The sequence below is a fragment of the Gossypium hirsutum genome, chromosome D05 (assembly GCF_007990345.1).
Source record: "Gossypium hirsutum isolate 1008001.06 chromosome D05, Gossypium_hirsutum_v2.1, whole genome shotgun sequence".
NCBI classification, from domain to species: Eukaryota; Viridiplantae; Streptophyta; class Magnoliopsida; order Malvales; family Malvaceae; genus Gossypium; species Gossypium hirsutum.
Window position 1 is genome coordinate 457814 of NC_053441.1, and position 15607 is coordinate 473420.

Genomic DNA, 15607 nt, shown 5'->3' on the forward strand with positions numbered 1-15607 from the left:
TAGTTTATCTAGTTTAATTTTATAAATTATTTAAAAAATTATAAATATTAAATTTTTTTAAGAAAATTAATTAACTGTTGATTCAATAGTTTTTTTTAACATTCAACCGGTTTACAAGCCAATTGACCTAACTTCTTATTTTAAATCGGTTCCACAACTAGTTCCCGATAATCCGGTTATGAAAACAGTGCATTTTGTTTCTTTTGTTGTTTTGTTTTTAATTTTTTTATTACTTTTACTCACAATTTTGAATTTTTTTGTCAAATTGTATTTCTTTCTATTAAAGTTTTAACAATAGTGACGTGATAGTCCGCCTTATAATTTGTGTTTAGTTTATATATAAAAAAAATAATTCAATCAAATTTTATATAAAAGAAAAGTAATTTGACTAAATTTTAAAAATTGAGATAAAAACAATTAAAAAGATAATTAGGACCAAAATGACAAAAAAAAGAGAGTAGAGCCTAAATTTATCATTAAATGGTAAACTTTCCGTAAATATTGAATATATATTAAAAAATTATTTGGTATATTAATAAAATTAATGGAACTTAATTATGTTATTTGATAAAATTAATATTGTTTTTAAAAATATTTATTTATTAAATTTAATCTTGTTAATATAATATATTTTTTATTTTATATTAAATATAATAATTCGAGTGACTCATTTAAAAGAAATTAATTTATTTTTTAAAATAAAATCAACATTAGGTGGAAAGTAGTTATCTACCTCCTTATTTTATTCAATATTTATTATATCAATTAAAAATTGATAAAATTATTAAACAGATTTAAAAATTAAATATTAAAATGAAAAATTAAAGTGTTTTAGTTGAGGTATATATTTAGTTTGAAAAAAAAATTTAATCAATATCATTAATTTACGAAAAATTATAAATTCATACTCTACAAATATTTTCTGTGTTTTATTTTTTTTAAAGACATGGAAAGAATCCCATCCTAATAAAAGGGAGAAAAATGGAAGAAAAAAAATACATAAAATATTTAGAACCCGGGGGGGGGGTGGGGAGGAGGTTTAGTTAGGGCTTTGAGGAGCAGCAAGCAGAGCAGACCTAAAAGACTAACAACAAATAGTTTCTGAAACAAGAAAAAGTGACCCTCACAGAAACCATGATGAGAGGTGGTCGAAGCTTAGTGTCTTCACCTCCTGCCTTCTCTAATGACGCCAAGAAACTCCTCGTCTGCACCTCCAACACCGTCTCCGTCTTCAGCACCGTCACCGGCCTCCTGGTTCTTTTTCTTCTTCTGTCTTCCCTTCATTTTTGTTTCTTCCAACTTCTGAAATTTCAATATTATTCTTTTCGGTGATTGGTCTTAGATAACCTCACTCGAGGGTCACACGGCGCTCGTCACCTCCGTCATCGTAGTTCCGCCTTCGAATCCAGCCGCAAAGGTTTTGTGTTATTGTTGGACCGCTTCGCTTGATGGCACCATTCGTTATTGGGATTTTTCTTTGCCTGAGCTAATGAAAACTATCGATATTCGAATGCCAATCTTCTCCATGGTAAGCATTTTTTAAAATTAAACTTTTCTGAATAAAAAAATTATATTAATGTTTAGCTATTTCCTTGCCCTTACCGTCCAATATTTATGAATAGCAGTTTCGCTATGCTTTTGTAAGGTTTTTTTCCATTATTTTGGGTAACGATAAATTCATAAGGTGTAATATTCCTTCAAATTTAAAAATTAGTATTGATGATTATTCTTCGTCATACATGCCAAATTGAATTGATTATAGCTATGTATTCTTAAGAAAAGTCAGGTTGCTCAAATCAGGTCTAATTTGCTTAAAATTTAATCCCTTTTTCTGTGTGTTTGAGATAAGTGCATACTAGCTGTTCTTATTGCTTATTATTTTTACATTGATAACGATTGCATTCTAGTTTCTATTTATTATCGGTATACAAAATTTTCATATTCTTTAAAACTCTTACTAAGTGCTTGATAATTTTATAATGAATATTAGGTGATTCCATCTTTCCTTGACGTTCCAGCTGAGGAAAATGGAAAGCATCAAGACCTTTTTGCATATGTGTCTATTGAAGATACAAAGGAAACACAAGAGAGGACCAAAGCCTCGAGAAGACAAATCCGGAAGTGTAACTTAAGCAAGTCTCGTTTAGTTGGTAGATTAATTTTGGGGGAGGTATAATCCAAAAGATTTCTATTTAGCTTTTTCATATCTGTATGGATAAGTTTAAATGCAAAGCATGTTTTGCCTTACTCAGGAACCAGAAATAAACCTGCCAACTTTGACTTATAAAATTAATGCTATTAGAATGTTGTATATACCTCTAGCTTTATTAAGTCGATTTCACTGTTGACATGTTGTCTGAACATTCAAAATTCTTTTCATGATGGAATGTTTAAACATGGTTGAGTAATGAGGAGATGGGAGATGTTTTGGAATGTTTGCTTTCTTATCACAATAATTTTGGCTTACTAACATTTTGGGGATTAGCATTTTCTTATTTAAGCAATTGAGTTTATTTATTTTTATAATTAAGAATTACCTGCAGAACTGACCATATATGTAAATCATATTTGATACCATGTTTTTATCTTGCTTTGCAGACAAGAAAGCCAGAGGTTTTAACTGTTAGTCCATCAGGAAAATTCTTTGGCATCCGAAATAAGTGCAAGCTTCATATATGGAAGGTTCTTGATCAGGGGTCTGAGCGTGCAGCAGTTAGGAAGATAACACTACACCATACAAAGAAGATTACTGTCATTGCATTCCATCCAACTCAGAGAATTATAGCTGCAGGGGATGTAACTGGGAGAATTTTGACTTGGAGGGGATTTGGTAATAGAGCCTTTGCTGCAAGCAATGGAGTAGCGGACCAAAAGTTGATAAATGTTCAAGAGGACAAACCTGGGGTGAGAGATAATGATGATGCTGATTCCTGCTCTACATGGCATTGGCACTCAGCTGAAGTCAACGTCCTCTCTTTCTCTTCGGACGGCTCATACTTGTATTCAGGTAACTGAAAATAGATAAACATGTACAACATGTGAACTTTTGCATACTTCTTGACTAATTTTTGAATTTTCCGCAATATTGGTCATGTTTTCAAACCAACTGATTATGTTCTTCATTTTATAAGGATCCTAAGTTAGTGGCATTGTGCATTTTTGTTGAGTGCTTGCATATGATAATAAATCTCAAATCTTCTTAGAGTAGAGAACGTGGATAAATGTGTTAAGTTTGTTTTTAACCCTTTTGGTGGTTTGATTTGATAGTTGATTGCATTCTGCTTCAGAATAATTGCTTCCACTCTTTTATTTCCTATAGATCTTTTGTTCATGCACTCAAAAGAAGTCAGTTGTCTATTATAACACTGACTTCTGCTAGTATTCAGGTGGAAAGGAAGGAGTGCTTGTGGTTTGGCAACTAGACACTGGGAAGAAGAAATTTCTACCACGAATTGGATCTCCTCTGCTGTATTTCATAGATTCTCCGGACCCTACCCTTTCTTCTGTAAGTATATTTTCTTTAACAGTTGTATTATTGTTTCTCTTTTCTTTAAGAGAGTTACTATTCAAACTTCTGACTTTGTCTCTTCAGATATCTTGTGCAGATAATCAAATTCATCTGCTGAAAATGCCTTCAATGGGAATTCTGAAGACTATTTCGGGGATAAAGGTTGTTCTGATCAGCCCAACCTGAAGTTTAGGAACCTTTTCCATTTTATTCAAATGTTACAGTTTCCTATGTAAATAATTTACTGCTTGGGATGATTGAGACCATGGATATGCAGTCCCATGGTACTGCATAAATGTGAAATTTTGCTGACACCTTGTTGTGAACATAAAAGTAACCCACAAAAGCCATTCTTACTTAATGTATATGATATGTGAGTATTGGTTATCAGTGGCTGGTTCTCAGGCCTTTAATGTGGTCAACCTTGGTATGTGTTTCTGTTTTCTGCCAATACAAGTGAGTTACTCTTGTATTGTTTGTTTCAGGCTCCATGTTTTTATCCTGATATCCACAAAGGCTTGGGTAATGGGATTGCTTTTGACCAAACTGCTGGGATAGTTGCTGTACGCACAGAGAATTATTGTATCCAATTTTACAGCCTCTTTGACGATCGTGGAGTTTCTGAGGTTAGGATATTTTTACATTTGCTGCTTATTCTTATTGGACGTGTAAATTGAAATTGTATATGTATTCCTTTTGCATGTATGCAATACCGTCTTGGAATACAATATTTTTATACCGTAACTTCCCCCGCCCTGTCTTTTTATCATTTTGCGAAATAAGTTGTGAGTTGAAGCTTTTTAAATATGCTGTCTTTCAGGTTCAAGTTTGTGAGCGAAATCATCAACCAGGCGATGATGTCACAGTAAATTGAATCATGTTTTGTATTATGTCTTCTCATGGATTTTATGCGTTATTGACTGTTACTTATATCTTCTTGACTAATTTTACAGGTAATAGTGACTTCAGTGGCTCTCTCCATTGATGGCTCTCTGATGAGCACTTCTGAAGTAAAGCTTGCTGAAGAGGGCATAGGTGGTCTAGTTTGCCTCAAGTTTTGGGACGCAGGTTCTCAAAACAAAGAGTTTAGCTTGTCAACAATTGTTTATGAACCACACAGGTGAACTAGTTTATTTAATCCCTCCCTTCAAAATAGAAAAATAATGCCGGGTGATAGGCCAGGGTTTAGCTTATCTGCACAATTGGCTAGAGTTTAGCTCTACTTTCATGCTGCCGTGATGTATGAAAAATATGGCATTTTAATATTCTTTAGTTCAAATTTTCTGGTGACATTGAACTTGCCCTCTTCTATCTTAAAAACATATATCTTTTTATTGGTTTTGTCTCTGAGGGTGCATCTGGATGAGGAATTTTGAAAGATGAAGGCACTTTAAAGGCATAATTTAAAATAATTGCATTGTTTGGACAAGTATTTTTAGAATAAAATTTTGATTATCGTAATTTGATGAGAGAAAAAAAAATTGTAATAGCACAACAATGCTATCATGGGTAGAATAAGAAGACCATGAAGAAAAATGTGCAGTGTGGATGTTGGTAGATTTTGTAATATGTAGGGATATCGTTAATAGTACAAAAAGTCCTAGAAATGTATAACAAATAATTTTTTTAGTTAGAGTTGAAAAGAATAAAAGTTGAGGTATGCTTGATATCTCACTAAAAAAGCAGCTACCTCTCAAATTTCATCTTTTCAGGTGGAATGTGGGATTTGAAATAAGATATTTGAGCCTTTGGAATTGCTCATATGGATTCCAAAAATTTTGACAATTTCAAATTTTATTGTCTGTCGAGCTAATTTGCTTTTAGATTTTGATGCAAATGAATCTCTCCTTGAAATCCTTCATCCTGACACATGCTTAGTTTGTTCTTATTAGTGAACCAAAGGTCGCAATTGAATTGCACAGATTAGAATATACTACATTTTAATTTATCAATTTGAAATGAACATTAGAATGATACTTGGCATTTTTTTAGGGATGCCGGCATTTCTGCTGTTAAATTCCATCCTTCCGGTAATATGGTGGTTAGTTCATCTTTTGGTGGTGACTTCAAGGTAATTTTGGATCAGCATGATTTGGTTTTCTTGCTCTTTTTAATGAAATTAACCTTCTCTTTTGGTCTTTCTGTTATTTCAGGTTTGGAAATGCAACCATGATGTTATACAGAATGATCAGATGCGTCAGAATTTTAGCTGGACTTGCCATTCCGTTGGTTCTTATAAGTATGACAACTAAATTTACATACAATTCTTGCTCCATAGAGGCTGGTATTACATGCCCTAGACATAGATTAAGACTTGTTAAAAGAAATCATGGGGATTAAAAGAAGTCATAATCTCTGTTGTTCTTATCTATTCTCTTCTGTGGTGCAGAAAAAAGCCAATGACTGCTGCTGCCTTTTCTGCTGATGGTTCTGTTCTTGCTGTTGCGGCAGAAACCCTTATTACATTATGGAACCCCTACAAGAATGTCCTCTTGGCAGTACTTGGAGAAACTCTCACGGTAAATCTATTGTTGCCATGTCTTTCTTATTTGTGCTGTTAAAACTATTTATAAGAAAATAACCAAATAAATGCTAAGTTTGGCCTAGCCACCATCTTTTGGTCCTTTTATGGTTCACTTTGACACCTCTTTGCAGTAATGACCATCTGCTGCTCACTGTGTTCAGCCTTTGCAAACAACAACAGATTTGACTTATTTCAAAGGTCCTTTGTCTCGGTAAATAGGAGTATTTACTAAATTGGGGGGGGGGGAGGTAATAGATAAGTAAAGGAACAAATTTGGGAATTTAAATTCCTTCTTTGTTGGAAATTCTCTAGATTAGATTTTGTTATGGTGCTATTTTCTTTTGTTGGAACATGAACCATCTTCCTTTTTCTTGGTTTTTGCATAGAACAAAGTTTCTCTATTTGACTGTACACGGTCTTTGCTAATGGTATTCATGTATATTGTATGTTAAATAAGTGGTCTGTGCTTAATTGTTTCTACATTTCCCACAGCCAATTGTGAACCTGTCATTCGTTGGGAAGTCAGATAATCTTGTAGCTGCATCATGTGGTTCAAATCCACAACTTTCTGTCTGGAACATGTCAAAGTTATCTGTATCATGGTCATATAAGCTTCATATAGAAGGTGAAACTCCTTTTCTTTTTGGCTAACGGTATAATTGGTAATATCATTGATTTCCAAAGTAAGCCCCTATCTTAATTATCAAAAATGTAAAATTTGAGATCATCTTGCCTTAAGTTGTATACCTTTGTTTCTTGAAAGCTCAAGGTAGGTCATTGCATTCCTAAGTCATTTTGATATAGAAAAACATGATAAGCTTTTGCTGATTGCAGAACTTTGTGCTAATTGAAATTTTGTGAATTTGCATGTTGATCTGTAGTTCTATACAGTCCAAATTTCCGATTTATCTTAGGAAGCCTGAATAATGCATGTCAAATTCATTTCTAGAGTACAAATGTCGAACTGCCAATTTTATGGATTCAATAAACCCTCAAATAGTAGCCTTAAATTTAAAGTAGCAAGAACATTAACTTACTATTTGTGGAAAGGCAAGTTATGTAAGGTATGTGCTGTTGTACTGCACTCATACATGTCAAGTAAAACTGAAACTTCAGCTTTATTTTTCCTGGCAAAGTTAGATTTTATGTTGTTGCATTTATTTTGTGCAGCTGTAGCTTCTGCTGTTGATTTATCTTCCTTTGCTGCTCTGGTCCTTCTTCCTGAGTCATCTAAGAAAACAACTTTTAAAGGAATGGATGGTGTAATCTTATTATTCAATGCAACTGATCCTGTTCCTACTGTTATTTGGTCTGTGAGGAAGGTATGATCTCATTCTATGTCTAACCGTCAATGTTATGAAGTGAAAAACTGAGCTGACAATGAAGATGAATAAATGTATACACCCAAAGGTCAACTTTTTTAAGAATTGCAACTCTGGTTTAGACTAACTACTTGCAGTCTGGCAGATCTAGTAGCTTAGTAACATTATATATTAGCATTTATAAAATTTATTTTAAATGTTGTTTTGTTTATCTATAGAGAAGATTATTTTGCTAGAACATTATTTTCTGAAGATAAAAATTACAGTTGGTTATTGGTTTCTATGTATTTTTCTTGTAATGGTAGTATTTCTAAGTAAAATCTGAATGACATATCAAATCAAAGCAGTTATGGCATCCATGTTTTGGAGCGCCAGTGGTCAACTTTTGTTGTTTTGAAATTTTTGCTCGAGTGAGCAAACTTGGCAACAGTTTTTTCCATGTTTTATGCATGTAACAAGCATTTAGTGCTCTGGTTCCCTATGGTAATGGAAAATTCCTCTTCCAGTACAAGGTTTTCCATTCTTAATTTCATCATATTTATTTATAATGGGGTGATTAGCATAAACGTTGGAGTAAGAGTAGGCTGGAGATTATTCAACAAGTAGCAATAGGGAAAAACACACTTTGTTGCTAAGTTGAAGAACTATATATATACATACACAGAGTACTCTAAAGTTGTATGTTCCACCTGGTTTCTCTATTGACTGTCAAGTAGTTGTAAGGGAATGCGCCGGAACTGCTTTAATGATGATGATAACGCATGTGTATATTTTCTTCTCCAATTTTAGCATACTTGGAAATCATAATATGGCATAGTGCAGGATGTTAAGAATTTGCTTATTGCAGGCCAAGGGTGGGGCTCTTTGTTTTGTTCAAGTAAATCCATCTTCCGTTGAAGAGATCAGTATAGATGGCAAAGCACCTGAGGTGCTTCTTGCATATATGAATGGTGATCATGAATATGTTCTGTTTGATCCATACTGCAAAGATGCCCGTGAGGTTAGCGTCAGCCAAAAGGAAGGTCTTGCTGCCCATGACCACAAAGGTGAGACTTCCTTGCAATAATCACATCCTCATTTTTATATCCAAATCAAAATCACGACATTCACTAGTGCACTAGTCCATGTTCATAAAAACTTGAAGCACATCACAGGTATGTAGTTACGATTCTCACGTAGGAAGACTCTTTTCTTATTCCCGAAATACATGATCACAAACACTAGAAATTCAGTCTGACGATTAGTTTCTGCAGAAACAATGTTTTCAGGGGATTTGATTCGATTGTCTTTTTTTCTCCTTTATTTTTATCTTGTATGACAGGACAAGCAGGGCAATATGGTTATGCATCCATCTATGGAGAGTTACCAGAGTTTGACAGGAAGAGACCTGAGGCTCCTTGGGTTCCATCATTTCCATCTGACAGACCTTGGGAAACCATATTCAGTGGATCATCTCATAATCTTCCGCCTCTCACCAAACTGTGTTCAGCTTTCCTTGAATCCTTATTGGAAAAGAGAACAGCTGCTGCTGAATGAACATAGAGGGCATTTTGTTTAATATTCATATACGACCCTTTTGGAATGCTCTGCTAAAATGCAAGCAGTGTACCATTTTTGGATTCTAGAGAACAGCTTAAGCATCACCAATGGAGGAAGCTGTACTGTGGTCGATAAAAGTATGATACGGCAAATAGCTAAAACCAGGGGGAGGGGGTGGAGGGTTGAGGTCAGTACCAGCAGCATGCTGTAATGACAGTTGCTAACCTCTTTTTGAGCCTCGAAATTTTTGTATGTCGAACAAGGATTCATGTGTTGTTCATTCATTATAAACATATTTGTAGGAGGAAGCTAACCTTAAATCAAGTGAATAGATATTTTTTGGAAATGTTTTTCCTTTAATGTTAGAAGACACCTCAGTCAGAAAAAATTTTACCCCACCAGTTTCGAGTATGACAGTTCCAACCTTGAAACGGTCAATGTATTTTTTTAAAAAAATAAGGGAGAAATTGGTAATCTCTAGTTACGTGTAATATTAGGTTTAGGGTAGCATTGTTGGAAAAGTGGAAAAAGTTTTGGTTGAAAAAAATATATATTATGTAGAGTGTGATTTAAGAATTCAAAGTTGTGAAAATAAGAGTGTGATGAATTGAAAGGTTAGAATGATATACCTAATTGAAAAACATAATTATATCGAAAGGATCTAATGTCAAATTTTAAATGAAAAATAAAAAACTAAATTGCATAATTGTTCTAAATACAAATTCTAAAGGCTTAATATTAAATATTTTCTGCACTAATAAAATATAAAATGGAATATAGGAAAGAAAATAATAATGAAGACGAATTATTATTATCTTTTTGGTAACATAAATAAACAGAATACACCACTATCCATTGTTGCTCTCCAGCATTACAGGCCTAAATCCTTTTTCCCATGCAAATTATAGTTAATATCATGTCGTTTAACCTTCCAAGCCTGAAGCATGGATCATTATGGTATTAGATATATGATAGAACGAATGAATAACTAAAACCAAGTTTACCAACGAAATGATGATTGGAAATACAACTATTATGGTTCAAGTTATTCATCTAGGTAGAAGCCTCATTCAAAATTTTAAAGAGTTTTGATAAAAATATTAATTTCGAAAAATAGGTTTTAACAAAAAAATTAGAACAATTTAGAATATGAACTGGAGTCAGTCTTGAACATTTAAGGCCCAAGTTCGGCCCTGCTTGACATGTTAAGCATATAATATTTTATATTATGTTATTTTTATATATTATATAATTTATAACACAAATTAACTCTATGGTAATATATAATACTACTATAATGTAAACATTAAAAAATATTAAGATAATTATCTTAACATATTATTAAAATAATATAAATATATTTTTAATTTTAAAAAGTAATATGGGTGGGTCTAAATGGGCTTGGGTTAACCATTTAAAAATATAGGTAAGTTTGGACAAAATTTTAGACTCATATTACAGGTCGGGTTTAAACAAACATAAAGTGTATTAATATCATAATTACGCCTAGCTTAAACCCAACTTGAACCGATCCATGAACACATTTAATTGGAATAAAACCAACCTCAACAAATATTATCTATTTATTTTGGGATAATATAAGTTTTGGCTCTTGAACTTGCTACCTAAGTTCACTGTAGTATCAACTGAATTGGAAATTACTTGAGATTGGTAAAAATTGAAATCTCGGATAAAAATTGACAATTGAACAGTTTTTTTTCCATTTTGCTTTTAAATTTTTACAAATTTGTACTTATTTATTTAATTATTGTTAGTCTGGTAGTCGAACTGATCAAATTAGTTGAATCTAGAACTATTGATTTGACCTATTCAACGACCAGCCCAACTATTAAAACACTAAATGTGACACTCTAATATTCACCTGTAAATTTTCAAGTGATAACTTATCCTAATTTTATAGTGTAAAATCAATCTTTTATACTTTAATTGTCGAATCCAAATGCCAAAGTGAAAAACAAAATTTATACTCAACTTTTATAGTCAACTTTTATGGGAAAATGGCTGCTACTGCATTCAACGTGTTATAAAGAAATTATAATAACACAATGAAACTGAAACCTCCATTTTTCTTTTCGTTTTTTCGGTATGAAAGAGAGAATAGCAGTTACCCCTTCCCACAAACATCCTCTCGGAGTAGGGGTTGAAGACTCAACAAACATCCACTCGGAATAGGGAATTGAGGAGTGTCATCCCCACATGTACATTATGTGTCAAGCTAAATGACCTGCGAATTTGTTTCCTTCAATTGGATCAGCCCAATAACTGTTCTATTAAAGGATAAGAATTCTGTCATCCTTTACATAATCATAAGAATGACATAAGCTAATGTTAAATATATATAATATGGTGACTGTCTGTCTATAAGAAAATGATGAATATAAGTTATGGGTCTAAAGAATTATGCTAATACAAACCTTAACAAGGTTTGCACTCAAAAACTACTTCCATCTTATAGCTCTACCATATACCACCCACTTACATCAATGCCAAAGCTTCATACAAAGACCAGCAGGCACCACAGACGATTTTTTGCTCGAGATACAATCCGAGAAAGTGTCAACCAGTTGCTCCGCAAGCGATGCCGGGTCTGCATTCAAGATATCAATGAATACCTTCACAACCCTCACTTCTTGTGTAGTGGCTCTCAAACTATACCAGGTTAGGAATTTTTGCCTGAAGTTCTTCTCGATATGTCCTTCACATTCCAACCATCTGATCACCTTCACACAATGCTCGAAATCCATTTCTGAGAGTCCATTTTCCACGCATTCTTCATCCCGTCTTTCCCCACTTCTCTTCTTGGAGGAGCTTCCGTCTTGGTGATCTTCTGCATTCCCGGTCTGATTCTCTAGGTCCTTGTTGCTGGTTTTACTTCTCCCACTCCTTCCTTGCCCATCTTTAACTATTTCCATCCTACAGGGAGTAACAGGAAGGGCAGCTTCTGAACAACCCACAAATGGCACGCACTCAGTACCAATCTGAACCAGGGCATCAGAACCGTTATCGGTGCTTGTATCCTCCGTAATTGGGTCATCCAATGTGTGTTTTTTCTCAACATTTACGACATCTGAATCGGGCAAGGGACCAACTATAGCACGGTCCATGCCCAATAGAGAAACTTCACCCGTGTTAGGGCCACCTTCACATAGATTTGTGGAAACAATTTTATCAGTGTCCTTGCAATATGTCAGATAATTGTCTGCCCGGTCATCATTCTGAGCACTATACGGAGTAACATTATTAGTTTCATCCTCCACAGAAGATGGATTAGAAAGGCTACTACAGTTGGTTGTTGGGCTTTGACTTATTCCCATCACAGGGCAGCTTGGGACTTCATCTCCGATACAGGCTGTTGAAATCGGAATTTCCCATCTCGTCCCATTAAAGGAGACAATTTTGAAACGATACTCTGTAGCTGGAGTCAACCCTGTGGCAACATACCTCATATTTGGCACTAACATGGTACTAATCGGTTTTTCAGGATATTCCATATCATGAACCTTGCGATAACACAAAGTGTAACCAACATTAACGCCTGGTAAAGTTTCTTCAGAACCCACAATCACAGTAACGGAAGTTGGTTGAACATCTTCAAAGCGTATAATTGATGGAAGTTTTGGGATTGAACCTGCTGAAAACGAAGGAATTTGATCAACAAAATATATACCACTAAAGAAAGTAAACTTCTGTTGCAAGTAAAAGCCGTATATATTATTAGAGCAACAAGTAAAGGATTTACCTGGTAAAGAATTTGAGATCATATCAAAAATCATTTTATCAAGCAACTCCACCGCGGAAGAACATAGTTTCTGAACCTCAGGTCCTGAAGAAAGCCTGTTGACGATACCCCTGCCCATCTTCACAGGCACACCAGTTAATGGACCTACTTCAGCTTCAAGCTTCTTAACTGCTTCATTGATGATCTCAGAAAGTTTTTGGTACTTTTGAGTACCATTAAGAAGTTTTTGGCCTAAAGAGACACGATAACAGAGTATGTCCACCCTCCTCGTATCTTTTGCAGCCATCAATTGTTTTCTCCAGCACCTAAAAGGATATGGGAAGCGTACAAACTGATTAGAGTTAAAATATTGAACTTTTAGGGTTGGAGAGTCCCAACATGAGGTATCAAGCAATAAATTTAGATCTTTAAACAAATTAATAGTAAATATGAAGTGCTAGCAATTATGATGATTGATAAGTATACATATTTTCTAAGGACCAAAACAGAAACGGAACAAAACAGATAAATATATACGGAGAGAGAGAGAGAATAAATAGTATGTTGGAGTATTTACCCAAGCAAATCATTTACTTTCCCACATGGTACACAATAAAAGATCCCATCAAGTCCAGCATGCCGTTTATCTTTTAGAAAACCAGACTTCTCATGTTTTAAAGCACACTCAAGATGACATGACATGCCACAAGAATTGCCTTGGAAAGGAGGCTCTGAGCTGCATATTAACCACAGGCTGGGATCCTTGTTGTCATCAAACTTATAACAAATGCAGCAGGAACACCTCTTGCAAAATGTATCTTCTTGTCTCAAGCTAGCCTTGCAAGCCGAATTTTTACAATAAATAGCATTGGTCATGTCATCGCCACCATTGTTGGTTGCAAAATCATTGACCGGAACAGGCAGTCGACAAGGATGATCAGCTTTCCTCTGCCTTTTGGCTGTTCTCTGACCATTTGTTAGGGAGGATTGCATTTCAGGATCCATTACACTCTCATGATCCCCTAAATTCTTTTCGGCTACAATTTTCAAAAGGTTTTCTATAATTTTCAGCTTAGTCAAGCCAGTATATTTCCTTTCTTTCCCCATCTCAGCACATAGGATTTGTAAAATCTCTTGACGGCTCCATGATTGTAGCATTTCGGGGGCCCTACTTGTCCTCTTTGATAATTCATAGACTAGTTCTCTCTTTTCATCCATACTCAATTTACTACATTTTGATGGATCAAGTGCAACTCCTATAGCCAAGTAGCAAAACATCCCAAGTATTAGAAGGTACCAAAACAAACTTTTAATCCTATTACTTGTATCAACTAGAAAAAATGTCGAAAATAATAAATATAAAGAAGGCAGCAAAATAACAATGAGTTACTCCTTGTCCATCTCGGAAACAATAATATCAGGTAATTACATTACAGGCCATTTACGATAGTCATTCAAGAAGCTCAAGTAGAATGCGACATATACTATGTCTTAATAAACTTCATTAATCTAAGTACATACAAATCCACTCGGATCCAAAACAGAAAAAGTAATAGTTGACTTCTACTCAAAAGGATGTTCTAATCACACATAAAATACCCCGGATATAAGGGGTTATAGGAAGACATTATAGCTGGTCTCAAGTACAGGATTGAACATAGTGCCATTTGGACCTTCTAAAACCTCAGGCTCTTCACCGTCATCAGGATTGCAAATGTGAAAACATGACACAACATAAGGTTAGTTCATCCGTATATAAACCAATATACAGTATTCATATAAGATCATGCAGAAAAAAGACACTACATGTATTTTCCATTATGGAAGCAAATGCAGGAAATTAACATAAAATTCATTCACCATAAGAAATTTTTAAGAAACCAATATATCATAATGCTGAAGAAAATTAAAAGACCAGATGCTCTCTATTTTCCAAATATTTCCAGGAAAAAAAAATAGTCATCTGATTGAATGAGGGAATAAATTCTTTACCAATATCCAGAGAAACCCAAAGTTACTAATCAACACCCAGAATCAGAAAAAACAAGTAAGAAATAAACAACAAAAAGGAAAACTGGACAAATTCGGAATCCTGTTAAAGATCTAACCTTTAAAGACTTTCAATGAACAAAATCAAAACAAAATATTCAATACCCTGATCACATATCATCCAGAAAATGCAAAAAAAAAAACCGAGAAAGAGGAAAAAAATTAAAAATACCCTCAAAAGAGAAATCCATGGGAACGAAAGCTGAATAATAGGATAGCCGTCAACACAACACCCACATTACCATCAAAATCCCAACTTTCTGAAGCCTGTAACGAAAAATAATTTTTTTTTAAAAACACACTAATCAAAAACCAAAGAAAAAAAACAGTATTAAACAAAAATAATAAACAACATATTCCCTTCAAAAAGAAAGGAGAGACAAAGAAAGGGTGAAATATGATGATGATGATGATGATGATGATGGGAATAACAAATACCAAGAAAGGAAGCTTGAAATTCCCCCCCACAACAAAAGGATCCACGACTTACTTGGGGTTGAGAATTGAAAGCCCTTTTTTATTCCGATTCCTTCTCAATAATAAATAAATAAATAATAAAATAAACAAATAATAATAATATTGTAGACAGATACTAACTTCTCTGTTTCTTTTCTTTCTTTTTTTTTTTTTTGGTTGGGGGGGGTATTCAATAAGAGTCCTCTTTTTTTGTTGCCCTTTTTATAATGCTATTGCTACTCTTGTTCTAAACTTCTAATCCTTAACACAGAGACGATGTGAGGAGAAAAAAACTATACAACGAAATGGGATTAGGGGTGGGCCGGCGACGCAGAGGAAGATAGAGGGCAAATGCGGCATTTGCATGTCATCTTGTGCAATCTTCATCACGTTTACTTTTTTTGTTTTTTTAATCCAATCACCTTTTTTTTCCTCTATATAAGATATTTGTTACTTTTTGTTCTTTGTGT

The 15607-nt window shown here is 34.1% G+C and overlaps 2 protein-coding genes across 10 annotated transcripts; one reads left to right on the forward strand and one right to left on the reverse strand.

Moving 5' to 3' along the window:
- The first annotated feature begins 1001 nt into the window (after positions 1 to 1001).
- LOC107907492 (WD repeat-containing protein 75) lies at positions 1002 to 9239 on the forward strand. Its single transcript, XM_016834892.2, has 16 exons — positions 1002 to 1254; positions 1343 to 1528; positions 1991 to 2170; positions 2599 to 3007; positions 3387 to 3505; positions 3593 to 3670; positions 3994 to 4134; positions 4329 to 4373; positions 4462 to 4628; positions 5501 to 5579; positions 5662 to 5747; positions 5898 to 6027; positions 6525 to 6657; positions 7203 to 7354; positions 8202 to 8400; positions 8676 to 9239. The coding sequence occupies exons 1-16, from the start codon at positions 1135 to 1137 to the stop codon at positions 8888 to 8890; spliced, it is 2439 nt and encodes an 812-aa protein (XP_016690381.2). The 5' UTR covers positions 1002 to 1134; the 3' UTR covers positions 8891 to 9239.
- A 1910-nt stretch (positions 9240 to 11149) lies between these two features.
- On the reverse strand, positions 11150 to 15607 carry LOC107907491 (VIN3-like protein 2). 9 transcript variants are annotated; one of them, XM_041092978.1, is made up of 5 exons: positions 15437 to 15607; positions 14854 to 14948; positions 13210 to 13888; positions 12654 to 12958; positions 11150 to 12542 (listed from the first exon to the last, which is right to left on the reverse strand). In XM_041092978.1, the coding sequence occupies exons 2-5, from the start codon at positions 14870 to 14872 to the stop codon at positions 11395 to 11397; spliced, it is 2151 nt and encodes a 716-aa protein (XP_040948912.1). In that variant the 5' UTR covers positions 14873 to 14948; positions 15437 to 15607; the 3' UTR covers positions 11150 to 11394. The 9 variants fall into 9 exon arrangements, with proteins under 9 accessions (XP_040948912.1, XP_040948913.1, XP_016690378.2 ...); XM_041092979.1 differs by having other exon boundaries at positions 15279 to 15607; XM_016834889.2 differs by having other exon boundaries at positions 11150 to 12545; positions 15437 to 15559.